We start from the raw sequence: 16,637 nt of genomic DNA, 5'->3' as shown, positions 1-16,637 counted from the left end.
GACAATGTGACTCGTGTTGGCAAAAGTTTTGAACTCAGACCGTCGACTAAGTACATATTCGTTAAATTGCCCAAATGCTAAATTTATCAAAATCTATGGTTCATGACATTGTGACGGAGAACTTAAACATGCGCAAGTTGTGCGCGAAGATGGTGCTCACTGACGACCAGAAATTGCGGCGAGTGAAAGTGTGACCCCCAATGTTTCAATAACGTAATCACAGTTGACGAGTCGTGGATCTTTAAGTATGATTCCAAGACAAAGAGGCAATTTTTCGAGTGACACATGCCGGCGTCTTCTCGTCCAAGCAGCATGCAACTTGGCTCTCAAGGTTATTCCGCAGAATGCCTTCCGTGACGCTTTCAATGCTTGAAAATCGCGCTGTATCGACGCTGAAGGAGCCTAAGAATTGTAACGATTGGTTCAATAAATTTTTTTAAATCGACTCAGTCCTATTACTTTTTGGACAAACCCTGTATGTGTGGTCTCTATCTTATACCAACCTATGTGAGTTTCAAAGAAGCAAGTCTGCTCGTGCTATAACTGGTTCACCAATTGGTACTAGCCTTAATTAGGAATGCTGACTCTAGTAGTGGATCGGCTCTCTGTATGAGCAGTAAACTGATTCGATTCCACCATTAAATGGTTAAAGAAACGAGCCGAACTGGTATTGCTATCTTTTTAATACAACGATATAGTAAATGAGGTCTCTCCTGATCCGATTCCGAATTAGGGTTGTGAATTAAGATAGCACCGACGCAAAACCTCCAGCTCTGAAAGGAAGCAGATGGTGCTGGAGAAAACGGTACAAGGCAGAACTTGGCCTGTCTTGCTAATTCAAGCTGTAAGTGACTTCAGTGCGGGATTAAGAAGAGGAAGACACGTTTTTTTGCCAAGCTCACCCCTTAGGTATTGTAAAAAATTCAGTAAGCGAAGCTTTGAACCAAACTAAAGCCATAAATATGGAACTGAACTCTGCATGAACTTCCGTTTTTTGCCGCTGTCGTGATTCGCTATTGAAGTCTCTTTCAGCAGTTCGGATTGCATTTCTTATTATTAAATCATAGTTTTTTCCGACACCTCGTTGCTTCCATTTCCGTCAATATATGTACGTACATACGTAAGTGGAGCTGCCCCGCGCGTTGTTGTTGATACTCCATGGCGTGCTTTTGTTTGGCATTTTTGCGTTTTTTCACACTTTTATCTCATTGTAAAGCGCGAATTTTTCACACATCTATTACGCTTGACAAACTAAAGCGTTGCCAACTGCAGTGGCAGCGTAGTAATGTATGCTTTTGTGTGCGTGTAATTTACACCCGCCTTATGATTATCCGTCTTTTATGGAAGAAACATTGAACTTGACACATGTCTGCATTTGCCGCAAATGCATGCGGCACCTGCGTCTGCGTCTCGTCTGTGTACGCGCCTAAACTCTTTTGTTGTCGTATTTGCTCGCATTCACATTGCTACGGACATTTACGTAGGCAATTGTCATTGTTGACGTTACGATATTTGATAGGGCATTGACGTATGCACATATTAGATTACGTAGATTGATCGCTGGCGTAAGCTATATATACCTCTGGAGCTAAGTGCCTAACCGGAAAGAGGTGCACAGTTGCAATGCATATTTAATTACAAAAATCGTTGATAATTGTGTAATAAAGTTCCGAACACTGCAGACGTAAGTTATTTTTAGGTTATGAAATGAAAATGACATATAATTTGACAGTCGATTTCCGAACTCTTATCGATTCGGCGCTAGATGACAGAGAACCAAAACTCAGACGGTAATGTCGTCAATATTCTGAAAGTATAAGAGCCGTGCTTGCTTACCGTATTTGGAAAAAATAAGCTTGTCGACGTTAGTATCAAGTTAGGCATTTACAGGGTTTGTCCGGAAAGTAATAGAACTGAGTCGATTTAAAAAAATTTATTGAACCAATCGTTACAATTATTTAAAAAAAAAATCAAAATATACTCCTTCTGTGTCGATGCAGCGCTGTTAGCGCGATTCCCAAGCAATGAAGGCGTCACGGAAGGCATTCTCCGGAATAGCCTTAAGACCCGAGGTGTATGCTGCTTGGATCTCCTCTGTCGTCTCAAAATGCTCGGAAAATTGCCTCTTTGTCTCGGGATCATACTCAAAGATCCATGACTCGTCACCTGTGATTACGTTTTTCAAAAATTGGGGATCACTTTCACACAAGTTCAAATTTTCTTGACACACTTCCACTCGCCGTAATTTCTGGTGGTCAGTGAGCACTTTTGGAACCATCTTCGCGCACACCTTGCGCATGTTCAAGTGCTCCGTCACAATGTCATGAACCACAGATTTTTATAAATTTAACATTTGGGCAATTAAACGGATACTTAGTCGACGGTCTGAGTTCAAAACTTTGCGCACACGAGTCATACTGTCGATGTTTATCGAAGTTGCAGATCTCCCAGCACAGTCTTCATCAGCGACCTCTTCTCGGCTCTCCGAAAAAAGAAAATCAGTCCTATTACTTTCCTATATTTGAAACCGACAATTCAGCCAGGCAATTATAAAGTTCTGTGTTTATGGAAAGCCCGTTTCGAACAGTTCTTTTCCCAAACCTCATAAATAAAACTGAGAATTAGACTTTTATTGAGTACGATTTTATGAGTGTTGAGTGCCTTTCGGCAACGTTACTCCCTTCAAAAGGGTTTTCGCAACTGCGTTGCCTAGTAAGGCCTGTGGAGATGACAATCTGACTCTAATTTAACTCTGGGACAACCCGATATGTACCGTTTAGGTAAACGCCAGAGGTTCTCGTGTATTCCGGAATAATGCGCAACTTACAGCTCTTGGTAAGTTCCATTCCAGACACGTGGACCCATTTTTGATCTGAACGATCGAATATTTTTTCCGCACAACAGGCGATTAAGTACATGAAAAGGCACTTTAACATTAATTAATATTTAGCTTTGGATGCATTGGTGAGCTCTGTTAAAATGCGCGAAAACGTAAGTTCATTAAACCTGTTAACACATCTCTCATACCGTTGGATGTTACGTTACGCTTCATATAATGCAACTCGTAAAATAAATAAAGAAATACAAATACAAGAAAAAAGCAATGTTACGCTATCCAAAGCACAGTAATAAAGACATTTCTGAGTTATGCGCGCGAATTCAAAAAAAGTTCGATTTTACAGCAACAGCTACAATAGACTTACGTTTGCATGTGCCGTTAGAAATTAAAAGAGGGTAATGTTATTTAAACATTTATATTTTTTTTACCATCTAAGTGCTATTATGCAAATCTTCCACTTTTTAAGACAGAGTCACCGTACTAACACGATTTCGCTACAATTCCAGGTCATGCCGCCGCTGAATAAGCACTTCAAACCGTTGGACGAGGGTTGGTCGAAGCAACAGCCGGACGATTTAATGGAGAAAACATTCACGGCCACATTTCCAGCCTTCAAATTTCCCGATCGCGAGCGCTTGCATGTGAGTTGTGGCGTGCAGCTTTGCAAGGGCAAGTGTCCGAATGTGAGTAGCGATTTTGATTACAAAAAAAATTTAAAATAAGAACAAAAAATGATATTTTGTTCGGACCACTATAGCTTATAGCTGCCATACAAGCTGACCGTTCAAAATCAAGTTCTTGTATAGAATCTTTTGTATTTGTGAAGGATATTATAGCTTCGGTGCAACAGAAGTTAATGTTTTTTCTGGTTTTTGATCAACAATTTAAGCGAACTGAACTGACTGTTTGCAAGCAATTATGCACGTTAGTCAGCTCATAATTGAATGAAGTCACCTGGTGACTTCCAAAACATATCACATCGCGGAGTAATAGTCCCAAAGCATTGGCCAGGCACGGTGCCTACTTTACTTACATAGATCAAGCTTCACGTGGGATCACCTCATCAATAACAATACATCTAGACGCGAGCCAACTGCCGGCAAACTTCCCGTGAGATTACTTCGTGACTTTTAAGTCACATCACAGCGAGACGCGAGAGTTACTTAAGCACTGGCCAGGCACGGTGCCTGTCTTTCTTACATAGAGCCAGCGGCAGCCAGCCTTTGAAGTCATTTCGTGACTTTTAAATCACATCACATCAAGACGCCAGAGTTACCTGAGCACTAGCCAGGCACGGTGCCTGTTTTTCTTATATAGAGCCAGCTGGCAGCCAATCTCTGTAGTCATTTCGTGACTTTTAAATCGCATCGAAGCGAGAAGCCGGAATAACAAAAGCACTGGCCAGGCACCGTGCCTGATTTCCTTATATAGAACCAGCCGGCAGCCAGCCTCTGAAGTCATTTCGCGATCACATCACAACAAGACGCGATAGTTGCTTGAGCACTGGCCAGGCAGCTCTTCTTATATAGAAACAGCCGGCAGCCAGTTTCATGTGAGGTCACCTCATGACTTTTAAATCACATCACATCGAGGTGTCACCTAAGCACTGGTCAGGCACGGTGTCTGCCTGTTTTTATATAGAGCCTGCTGCCAACCAGTTTTAGTTCAGTTAGAGCTATACATATAAAAATTTAACGATCCACATTTAGTTCTTGTGGGGAAAACCTCTTTAATTGACAAGATATCTTCACAAATTTGCCATGGATTATTTTTCAAGCTGAGTCAATAATGTCTAAACAAATATTTCAGATCGTACTTCTATAGCATATAGTTGCCATATAAATTAATTGAACAAATCAAAATACATGTTTTGTTATACTTTTTATGCTATAAGAAATATACCTGTGAAGTATGTATATTATAGCTAATGGTGCAGCCGAAGCCAACTTTTTCTTGTTAATACAATTTCCAAGCCAAAGCAATGCAATAGGCATTCTGCTTTTAAGTCAGTTAAAATTAAAACGCGACTTAAAAAATATAGACAGGCTTAAGTCTCCTAAATTGGTCGTCAGAACCCTATGCTAGTTTTCGTACAAGAAAAAATACCTTTCTGTCACTTAGAGTCGACTTTAAGATTGTCCGGAGATTATTCAGCACTTTCTTATAATTGGTTTATCTACCAAACTTGCTTGTCAAAACATAACCTCATTTTTTTGTAAATAGTTTATTCATCGAACTTACTGAATTTTTCTCAGATTTATAGAATATTGTGATAATATAAGCTTACAAGCCCACATTACATTACGGCATGGAAATGCTAAGGCATGTTTATGCAAAACCTAACCTCAAAAAAAATTGGTTGAAGGACAGCAGTTATTACGCGCATTGTTAGAGAATGCGTATGTATGTATGTATAATTTTGCCAAAAGAAAAACAATTAGTCGCTAATGGAATTTTATGTTGGTTTTAATAATAATTCAATGTTAACGGCCCTCACATCCCATAACAAAAAACTAAATAAAAATAAAAAAAAAAAACAATTTTAAGACGAATTCGCGCCAGTCATTGTTTTAACAGTAAATTAGCGAATGCTTACCAACAAACGGCCATTAAAACATTTAAAACATAAAAAATATTAATTTCGTAATGATTTGCACGCATTTTACAAAAAAAAAATATTTTAGTACATGCATGAATATATACATATATGTATATGTGTTAATATCTAGATAAATATGTTGTAATACAATTGTAATGCATATGCGCATGCAGGTATGTACGTATGTATGCTTTTTGGACTGCCACGAGTTTGGCGCGAGTTGAATGAATCGCACTTTTGAACACATAGCGCGCTTGCAACAACAATGGTAAAGACTATATGGGTAGAATGACCACTTGCCTGGGTGGTACGAGCAGCAAATCGTTACACATTGTTTTCTTGACAATCTTTCGTGAGCTCCCAGCTCTTTGTGGGTATTTACACGCCGCAAAGTCATTGCGTTTACTTTTTGCTTGCACATACATACACATATACATACAAATCGTAAATTTGAGTAATTTAGCTGCTACACAATTCGGCAGCAGGCACAGCGTTGGCGTTGTGCACGCATGCGCATTGCACAAACGGCGCGACGAAGCGCGCGAGTGGGTGCACAGTACAGAGACGGCGCGCCAAGTAAGACTCAGCATTAATCTAATGTTATTTTCGCATTTGTAGCAGCTGATGCGCGCTTTATTGTTGTTGTGTTTGTTTTCATTTTGCTACTTGTTAATGCGCGCAATTAAGCGATACAGGCATGGCAGCGCGACTCGAGGCCAATTAACTTGTTGCAAATGCTGAAAATTAAAACAAAAAAATTTAATTCATTGTTTTTTAATTATTACTAGCATTTCGATTTCATTTCGAATTTTTGCAATACTCATTTGTACTAGCATGCACAATTAAAAGCATTTTTCCACAAATATTTTATTTTTATTAATTTTTTTTTCATGTTAGGTGAATTGTCGCAGCTCGGAACCGTTACAGCTGAGCGCTGACAAGCACTTAGCACGCATTGAAGTCTTCAATTCGCTGGCGGTGACGGCACCGCAAATTGAGGTGGACCGATTACGCTACGATCGACGCTACAACATGAGCGGTAAGTGATGATGCAAACTATTAGAGCTGGCACAGATAATAAGCAGCAGTATATAAAACCAACTGTGGTTGATACTGTATTTAATATAGAGATTCCGAGGTTTTTTGTTCCATTTTTTTTACGTGGCGGGTCCCAAACCCAGCGCACAACCCTGTGGAGGGGATGTTTCGCCTTCTTACTTTAACTCGCCTTCAAACGGATGTTCTTTGGCTACCCAGAGGATACTTGGTCTAGGGCCGGAAGTCGTGAGCTGCTTGAGCCATATGTAAAGGAATCGTTTCTGGCCACTCCCAAGCGAATGGCAATCAGAGAACTTTCCTCACTTGCGTGAACTTCTACACATGACTCCATCCTTATATGTATAAGGAGTTGAGCTAATTTCCGCAGCTCTGTCCATCCGTCAATTCTTTAACTGTGAATTTTCAAAATCAAGTTCTTGTATGGAAAACTTTTTATTTAGCAAATTCTCTTGACGAAATTTAGCATGGATTATTGTCCAAGACAACTCGGGTTTGTTGAGTTGAGTAAACTAATTGTTCAGATCGGACTACTATAGCATATATGTAGGTGTCATAGCAGATAGTTAGAAATTATTTGATGTATTGCACTGCGACCTATGGTCTATTGTGCCCTCTCCTATATCTCATATTCTTACAAAAGTCCACGTAGATGGATCCAAGGGCTTTAAACCTGATTCTAAAAATTGCTGGGAAATTTAATCAGGTGTTCTGAAGTTTCCGGTTTCAAGTCGCAAAACCGTCAGCTTAAAAAAGATGCTTTGAACATATTATATACATCGCGACAAGGAGACGGAATTTATCTCAGGGGATTTTTATAATCTCTAAACCTTGCTAGTTGTAACTCCCCAATATCTTCTTGGCGTGGCGCATTCCGGCCACGGCTGACAGTGCCGTTCTCTCCTCACTCTCTCTTTTCCGTGCGGAGTAATTCCTTTATGATATGGGACCCCACCGAAATGCATGGTTCTGAGCCCATCATCCTGGCAGCCGCCGAGAAGCGGGCTAGTCATTGCCGGTTACACATTTTTGTCCCGGCACCCAGATCAGGTGTGTACGGTTGCAAACTTTTGGGCTGTTCAACCTTCCTCTACACTCTAATAGCAACTTAACTTGATAATTTGAGTACGCGTGAAAATTATTTTAGCTTCGGTGTAGCCGAAGTAAACTTTTTCCTTTTAATTTAATTTATTACATTCAACATTCGATTTCCTACCTCTTCCTCTAGCTGAAGAGTATCCACCGCATATCCGTCACCTCCACAGCGACGGCACGCTATGTCTCTCCGTCTCCAAACTGGCTATCTCCTTCTGCGTGCTGGGCCTTATCTTTCTGCTCGCAGTTATTGTGGCAATTTACTCGCTGATACGCGCACGTCGCCGCACCACGGGCAGCACCTGCGCATTGACGCCGCCCAGCAGCGGCACGGGGCATATGCAACGCGCGGAGCTTTGCACGTCCATGTTCTCATCGAGGTGAGTGTTCAAGAATTTATTAATGTTTAATAATATTTTTATATTTTTTCTTTTACTTTGCAGCAGCGAATCAGCGCAATCGGCGCGTTTTGGCAGCAAACTACTTATGCCCTACTATCCAAACACATTACCCTATGGTCGCGTTTACTAAGCCAATGCAAGGTTCGGCCTTTTATCTAATAATGCATGTTTTAGTTGTAGTTTTTGAAAATTACTGTTTAAGCTTCACATTTCACTCATCATCTAAAGACTGATTTTTGTAGTTTTCCTCAACAAACGCATTGCAAAACAAAACAAAAAATAATAGCAATAATTGTGAGAATTTAATTTTTACAAAAAATTAATGCAATAATACTCTAATAGCTACTACTTCATTAATAAGTTTACTTATTGCGAAAGAAATTCGAAAACGTTTTTGAAAAACCTTAGTATTAGTGTATGTAGAAAATGTTTTTTGACTTTTCTTTCTAAATAGTTGTTTAAGTCATATTAGTTGCTTCGCATGGTAGCGTAGTTATTGCTTAAATTTAATTTATGTAAATTGAGTTTATTAAAAAATGTATAACCTTAATTTTTTTTTAATTTTGTATCGATCGAATATAATATTTGTTTAAAAAGTAGCATAAGTGCACGCTTAGATATAAAATTCCCACGACAGTGGGGTCTTCGTAATCCAAACAGACCGGACCTTGATTCGGCCAGGGACTCTCAACGCGGCAGCACTGCTCAAAGTTACTTCAGATATGTTTTCTGCCGTCACAACAACAACAACAATTAATATTGTATTTTAGCGAAAAAGTAACATATTAATAAATTTTTAATTTCAGAAATTTATCAGCGTAACAATTTTTAAAATGCATTTTTGAGAAACATGCAAAAAATTTATATTAAAATAGTATGTAATATCAAAATTTATATAACATATCGAATTTTTTTATTTCAATTAATTAATTTTTATTTCAATTAATTATTAATTATTTTAATTTATTGAAAGATTTTTATTTGCGTTAAAAATCTTTCTAAAAATGTAAGCACCTTTCTTAGAAATCCTATTTCTCCAGTGTCTGCTGACAAAGAACTTTCAAATTTTTCTTTTTGTCAAAGCTAAAAGAAAGACGTTTACATTTACCGTAACTTTTTTGACGAAGCACCCAAAGAACTTGCTTTCCATAAGAAACTTTCTAAATTAATGGTGTGGGATATTATTAATAAATTTTAATTGCCTAGCTTATACATATATTAAAATATATTTAAAGATTACTTTCAACGAAATAAAATTTATATGAAATAATGCATTACATTTTTATTTGTCATAATTAAATTAAAATAAAAGAAATTCATGTAATTGAAATTACATAACGATTTTTATTGCTGTTGTTGTTTTGAGTCGCCACTTTTAACCATTATTTTAAGCCTTTTTATTCCGTTTTTTTATTTTGCTCCGTTAACTTTCAATTTAATTTCGTAACCCAACCAGCTTGCATACATACATACTTATATAGAACAACGATTTAAATAAATTCTAATGCAATTATTGCGATTTATTTATAACACCGTCTAAATCTTTAGCGCATTTTTAACACGCTTACACTTTTTAGCAGACATTTTATTGCATTTCAACGTGTTAACGTTGTTGTTTCTTTTTTATTTATGTTTAACTAAATTTGTAGAAATTAAAAGAATCACATCTAATAACAAGATAATTACACAAAACATCAAATTTGGTACAATACAATCAATATTAACATTAGCGTAGCTGATGAATATTTATAAATGGAATACAGAATTTACATATGCGCCTTTTGTTGTTGTCTTAATAACGCAAAAAATTATAAAACGCTGCTTTTGTTTGTTTGTGTGTGTATGTGTTGAACAGTATTGTTTGTGTAGTGGCGAAAAACTTGTTTGGCATTTTCGTTTTTTTTTTTTTTGTTTTTATAAAGTTGCATGAATACTGTTGAAACTGTAACATTTAATTTATTTTTGTATACATTTTAGCTAAGTAGTTAGTAGTTTTCAAAACAAAAAACAAAATAGCAAATATATACACATTAAATAATGCGTTGCACTCGTTTACGAACGCTAAGATATATATATATATTTTGCTTTACGCATTTGGATGACTGGCTCTATATGTTTATATATGGCTTAGAAGAGCACATCATCATCGCCTTCGTCCAAAATATTGGCCTGTTGGCGCACATCTATGCCTTGTTGTAGCAATTCCGCTTTGAGTGCCTCGGCCTTCTTACGCGCAATGCGCTTCTTATCTTGAATCTTCTTCAAACGGTAGAATTCCTCACGCTCCAACTCATCCAATTCGGAGATGATGTAAGCGAGTGTACGATCGATACGTGGAATGATGACTAAAATAAAATTTTGTTAGCAATACTTTTTCTCGTTGATACATTTTACTCACCATGCTCAATGGCGTTAACTCTTCTGTTTGTGATTTTAATAACCTCATCCAGTGTGACGAACGATGTCTGCAGTGATGCCAATTCGACCAAGAGTTTCACTGCGCTCTGATAATTCTTCTTCAATTTGGCCAATTGTTGACCACCACGAGCCAGACCAGCCAATTCGTATGTGTCAGCGCCGTCCTGATATGATTCGAATACGGGCAACGTTACACCAGCGACGTTGTCTTTCTTTGTACGGATCTTGATTTGTGCTTTGGTCACATTCTGCAATACAACTTGATTGAAATCGCCAGTGGTGAACTTGGCTTCGGCAAGTGAGAAGGCAGCCTCCTTCATAACGTCTCCCATAAGAGTTTTGGTCTGTAGCAAGAAAGTGAAATCAAACACATTAAGAAATTTTAGAAAAATGCGCGAACATATACACAAACACCTAAATTTTTATGAACTTATCACGGTCATGTGTAAAATGGGTGGGGGTGGGCGATTACGCGACCGTCCCATTATTGCAACTCACCTCAATAATTTTACCCAAAATCATACGGAAACGCATTTGCAGGGCATCAGCCTTCTTCTTGAGCAAACCATGACCCTTTTGTGCACCAGCCAGACGTGCCTTCATCAACATCTGTGCACTGAAATGGAAGAGTTGAGAAAAAACAAGATTTTGTAGCGAAAAGAAGGACTTTCTTCATTGGCTTATAAATCAGTTGTATCGTGCCTTTTAGTGGCCAAGCTGTTCTTCATATGATAAACTGACTTACCCACGAGATGGGAAAATCGGTAGCCTGTCTTTGCCTGACATTTTTTATACTTTTTCAACTGATTTTCCAATACAATTTCACGGAAAAATTTGTGCACACACGCAGTCTAAAAATATTTTTCCGTGACTCGCAAAAATCTGCGTCGATATGTATGCAAGCTCTCACACCATATATACAAGACAAATCGTTTGGTCAGCTGACAAATGTCAGCAGAAATGTCATATGACCCATAAGCGTGCGCCATCTAACGGCAAGCAAGAAATTCGACGTTGTACAGTGCGCTCTAGCGGTGGAGTTTGCATGAGCACTTGCTGTAAACGTGTGGCGTAAATTTATAATATTATTACAAATAACAAAAAAAAAATAATATTATTTTAATAAGAATTTCAACCTCAAATAAGCATAAATGCACACAAAAATTAATATATTTGCTGCGAGCGGCTATGTGTATGTGTGTATGTTGATATATTGAAAAAACATATCTGTACCAGGAGAACATCAAAATTCTCTGCCTGTACATTGTGTATTAAAATAAACAAATTTGTTACTCATACGCCATGTACACCTACATATTTTTCCAAACGTGTCAACAACACCACTTGTATCATTAAAGTTTACCCAATTAAGACAAAGAACAAAAATCAGCAATAACTACAACGACAAAAACGAATTTCACCACCAAGCACTAGCACAAAGTACAAAATGTGTAATTGTGGCACAAACAATAAAAAGTATGGGCAGCGACGTCGACGGCAACGTCAACAGCGGAAATCAACAGTTGTGTGGCTGTCGGAACTGCGTTCGTCGTATGACTTTTGTGCTTCGGCATTGTTGTTTGGTTTGTTGGCAAACGAACAAATTGCTGTATAATGTTGTTGGAGTTTTTGTAATTTGCTTTGTATATGTGTAATTCCATTTTTTCTTCTTGTTGTCTGCCCGACCAAGTGCACGAAGTCAAGTGAAAGCGAAATCACTGATAAAGCTACTAGAACCATTCCTAATAGTTGTTGTTATTTCATCGTTTTTACGTTTAAAGGCGCAAAATTGTTGGTACGAGTCACGTACAATACGGCGCCGACGACGTTAAATGCGACGAGCATGACTTTGGCACACGACTTTTGTAAACAAAGCGTATTTGAGTGACTTTTCGAATTTCTTTTCGCTTTTTTTTTGGTTGTGCGTTTTACTACAAAGAACACACCCCCAAAATGGAAAAACACAACAAGAATCAAAAATAGCAAAAATCATGCTCGTGTGTAAGCATCATTAAGTAGAGTAAAATCACGCATACGAGTGTGCCTGCCTCTTTGTAAGTATGTGTGTGTGTGTGTTTTCATTTGCTGCGCAGCTTCGCGGCCTTCAACTGTAACTATCAGCCATCAGCACTGCTGCCTGTCACCAATGATTGTAGTGAGTTAGTACACTTTTGGAATCCATAGGGACGCAACCGCACTTTTCGCAAAAATAATCTAAGATTATCTATTCAAATACATTTTATTGGAGAAAAATAAATAAGTTAGAGAAACTACACAATCAAGCGAGCTGGCGCAAAAGTCATAGAAAAGTTTAAAAAAGCAAGTGAGTGCGCAATTTTTATTAAATTTTCTACTTTCCATTAAAGTGTTAGCAATCAACAAGTAAAACTGTTGACTATTTTCATCTGTTCAAGCGCTCAGTGCAAGCGTTTTCGCTGCTTCCCTTTAAGTTTTAGGCATTGCTTGTTCGTATGCGTCTATGTATGCAATTTGGTGTGTGCGTGCGTAAGTGTATTTTTTATGCGGGTGAAGAGCAATTTTCGGAATACGCATAATTTAACATTTAGACAATAGATACAAACTGGTTCTTCAAAGCTGTGAATGATGCATTTATGTGTGTTTTGGAAAAATGAAAATACTTAGATAAAAACTGAATGGCATATACATATGTACATATGTATTTATAAGAATAAAACAATGAAATTTGAATGTGTGAAGTGCAAAAATAAATATATATTTGATAGTCGAAAAGGTCTTTTCGTATTTCTAATCAAACTTGAACTTATTTTTTTATATTTATAATGAACTTTAACAAACCAACCGTACCATTTTGGTCGACCACTTTTTGTCACTTTTTCGCGAGAGACATTATTCCACAAGTGTAAGCCTTTTCTGGTTTCTTGGCGAAAAACTGCTACAAATAATTTTCACAGGCTTCTCTTGAAGACAACTTTACTCCATTAAGGGAGTTCTGCTTTGATCGAAACAAATGGTAGTCCGATGGTGCAAGGTTAGGGCTGTGTGGTGGAAGTATCAAAACTTACCAGCCAAGCTCTCTCAGTGCTTGTCGAGTCATCAAAGATGTGTGTGGTCTAGCGTTGTCCTGATGGAAGACGAAGCCCTTTCAGTTGATCAATTTTGGCCGTTTTTTCGATTGCTTGCTTCAATCTCATCAATTGTTGACACTAAAATGTAGAATCAATAGTGCGACCAGGCTGGAGCAGCTCATAGCGGATGATTCCTTTCTAATCCCACCAAACATTCAACATAACCTTTTGAGGCGTCAATTCTGGCTTTGCTACCATTTGTTGAGCTTCACCACGATTGGACCATGATTTTTTTCGCACATTAATGTCGTATTTGATCCACTTTTCGCCTCCTGTTATCATTCGCTTCAGAGATGGTTCGATTTCATTTCATTTCAGCATAGAATCGCAGATGCTAATTTGGTCTATTAAATTTTTCACAGACACTTCATTCATTCATGTATACGAGCCCTCCATTTTTGAGATATTGATCTGAAATTTTAAACACGCCCTTTTCTCTCCAAGAAGTTATTTATTTGTTGGGAACGCCGATATCCGCCTACTTTAACATATAGCTGCCATACAAACTGACTGATCCAAATCAAATTGTTGTATGGAAAACTTTTTTATTTCAAGAGGTATCTTCCCGAAATTTGGCAAAAATTATTGCCTAAGGTAATGATATAATCTCCGAACAATTTTCTCAGATCAGACCAATATAGTATATAGCTACCATACAAACTGAAGCAAAAACTCAAGTTGTTGTATGGAAACTTTTTTATTTGATAAATTTTCTTCTCGAACTTTGACATAAATTTTGCTCAAATACAGTGCTACAATCTCAGAACATACCATATTATTTAGATCGGGCCTCAATAGCACATACATACATATGTATGTAGCTGCCATGCAAACTGAATACTCAAAATCAAGATAAACATCTTTTTATGCTTTAAAAATGCACTTGTAAAGGGTATCATTTCTACGGTGCAGCTAAAGCTAACGCTTTTTCTTGTTTTTATAAAAATTTAAAACTTTCACAAATTGAAGTTGTTGGCTTTGCTTGTGATGTGCTGGAGTGTTTCATCCTGCCACTTCGAACACTTCCAAAAAATCGAGCTTTTATCGCTTATTTGAAGTACCCTTGTATTAAAATGAAAATAAATACACAATTTAGAAGCACACACATACATATGTACACAGCTCCCCATTCCACAACATCTAATTAAAATCTACTCGACTACATAATAGCACTCTCAGCCAACTTTATTATACCACTTCCACTTATCCAACGTTTTATAAGTCTATGGATATATGCATGTATGTATGTGAGTATGCATTTTTTTCTTTTATGCTTTGATGCCCTCAAGTGGCCATTAGTTTTCGGGCATATCAATTACGACCGTGCTCGAGTCCTCTAAAAAAGCTAAACAGCAGAAAAATCGAAAAAATGGCTTTTAGGCGTTAAAATATATGCAACGTTTTACATATCATTACATATATACATATATTTGTATGCTTAAGTCCTTACAAATATCCTTAGAGAGTCCTGCAAATGTAAACACCAACAAGTAATCAGGCGCTACACACCGACTATAACCGACTTTTTCTATGATTTCTCCTTTTTCATGCAGCACCAGCAATTGGGGTGGTCAGCACTTGACACTCAATTAATTTTGCTGGCATTTTGGTGTTTGAGCCACTCACTCAGCACTTAGCATTTTATTTCATTACTTTACTTTCACATGCATATTTTAACTTTGTATAGTAGTGATACTAGTTTTTTTGTTGTAGTCGAATTTATTATTGTTGTTGTTGTTGTATGCTATCGCATACAAGTAGCCATCACTTATGTGTGCAAGCGCAAATGATAAAGTGGCAGCAACTTAATGAAGTGGGGGAAAGGTTGCAGCGCACGACATGGCGTATACGCAACATTTTGTGCTAAAGTTTTGAAAGCTTTAGTTTTGCAGTTTTTTTCGACTTACACTTCAAGCCTATGTACATATACTCATCAGCTGCCTGGGATGTCATGCATAATATATATTGCAATTTTCTTTCGATTTTGCAATCGAATTAATGCCGATAATGTGCACCTCTCACCGCTCAATTGCGAGAATGCACCGCATATACTGCATACTCTACACACATTATGCGTTTGATTGATGGTTTTAGTGGAACAAAGTATGCCACGAGCAGCAAGCACTCATGGAATAAAGCACATATGCTGTCAAAGCGTAAGCACGCTGTTTTATTTTCACACACACACACATATACACATGTATGTATGTATATCAACGCTTGAATGCGGACTTTATTTATGTACAGGTCTGTCCTGCTATGGTTTTTGCATCAATTTTCATAGTTGTTGTGTTTGTTGTGCAATAATACATGGGTAAATTAAAAAAATTAAAAAATAAAATAATATAAATAAAAAAAATTAATTGAGAATAACAAAATAAAATAAAAAAAATATAAAAAATTAATGTAAAGAAAAAATTTACAAAAAAATTTAAATTGAAAACCAACATAATTAAAATAACTGAAATAGACTAGATAAAATAGCTTAAATAACATAATTTCTATATAAAATATTAATTACTAAATAATATCAAATGAATTTTTAATTGAACTGTAAATGAACTGTAGAACAAAAGGATAAAAACAAATAAGCTAATTTTTGATAATAAAAAAAATAATTTAATTATATTATATTATTATGCTATAAATAATGTAATTTTTATTAAATATTAAAGTATTTTGTAAGAAAAATTGGTTATTTAATGTTATTATTTTTATTTTTTATAAAAAAATAAACTAAATTATTTAAATAAAATAACAATTTTTTTTTATAAACAAATGATTTTAATACATATTTTTTTTTATAAAAAAATTTTACATTAAAATGCTAAAAATATAGTATAGCCTACAGAGCTTTCCTCAGTTTTTGAGATATCGATCTGAAATTTTCTTCAAAGAAGTTGTTAATTTTTCGGAACCGTGTCAATATCGGGCCACTTAACATACATACATATGGAAAACTTTTTTATTAGACAAGATATTTTCTCGAAATTCAGCATAGATTATTGTCCAAGGTAATGATGCAATTTCCGAAGAAATTGTTCAGATCGGACCACTATAGCATATACATATGTATGTAGCTTTTATACAATCTGACCTATCAAAATCTAGATAAAGGTATT

General features: G+C 36.7%; 2 protein-coding genes across 4 annotated transcripts in view; one reads left to right on the top strand and one right to left on the bottom strand.

Annotated features, from left to right (window-relative positions):
* LOC126760345 (uncharacterized) overlaps positions 1 to 16,637 on the top strand; it is a 29,751-nt gene that overhangs the window by 12,411 nt on the left and 703 nt on the right. For 2 of the 3 annotated variants that reach the window (XM_050475923.1, XM_050475924.1), the window contains exons 4-7: positions 3,346 to 3,522; positions 6,336 to 6,477; positions 7,723 to 7,969; positions 8,033 to 9,260. In XM_050475923.1, coding sequence (XP_050331880.1) covers positions 3,346 to 3,522; positions 6,336 to 6,477; positions 7,723 to 7,969; positions 8,033 to 8,120 — 654 coding nt within the window. In that variant the 3' untranslated portion in view covers positions 8,121 to 9,260. Of the gene's footprint in view, positions 1 to 3,345; positions 3,523 to 6,335; positions 6,478 to 7,722; positions 7,970 to 8,032; positions 9,261 to 16,637 lie in introns of those variants that run through there. The other variant, XM_050475925.1, reaches the window with a different exon arrangement.
* Positions 9,486 to 11,407, bottom strand: LOC126760347 (V-type proton ATPase subunit D 1). Its single transcript, XM_050475927.1, has 5 exons — positions 11,321 to 11,407; positions 11,154 to 11,259; positions 10,907 to 11,024; positions 10,389 to 10,752; positions 9,486 to 10,335 (listed from the first exon to the last, which is right to left on the bottom strand). Exons 2-5 carry the CDS (start codon positions 11,192 to 11,194, stop codon positions 10,118 to 10,120), a joined length of 741 nt encoding a protein of 246 aa, XP_050331884.1. The 5' UTR covers positions 11,195 to 11,259; positions 11,321 to 11,407; the 3' UTR covers positions 9,486 to 10,117.

Source organism: Bactrocera neohumeralis, chromosome 5 (assembly GCF_024586455.1).
Source record: "Bactrocera neohumeralis isolate Rockhampton chromosome 5, APGP_CSIRO_Bneo_wtdbg2-racon-allhic-juicebox.fasta_v2, whole genome shotgun sequence".
Classification (NCBI taxonomy): Eukaryota; Metazoa; Arthropoda; class Insecta; order Diptera; family Tephritidae; genus Bactrocera; species Bactrocera neohumeralis.
This window is presented reverse-complemented; position numbering and strand designations above follow the sequence as displayed.

Excerpts from the sequence above, each read along its gene's own strand:
- LOC126760347 (XM_050475927.1), bottom strand. The coding sequence starts at position 11,194 with ATGTCAGGCAAAGACAGGCTACCGATTTTCCCATCTCGTGG. Across the intron at positions 11,025-11,153 it reads CCGATTTTCCCATCTCGTGG|TGCACAGATGTTGATGAAGG; the intron begins GTAAGTCAGTTT and ends CTTCCATTTCAG. Across the intron at positions 10,336-10,388 it reads AGTTAACGCCATTGAGCATG|TCATCATTCCACGTATCGAT; the intron begins GTGAGTAAAATG and ends ATTTTATTTTAG.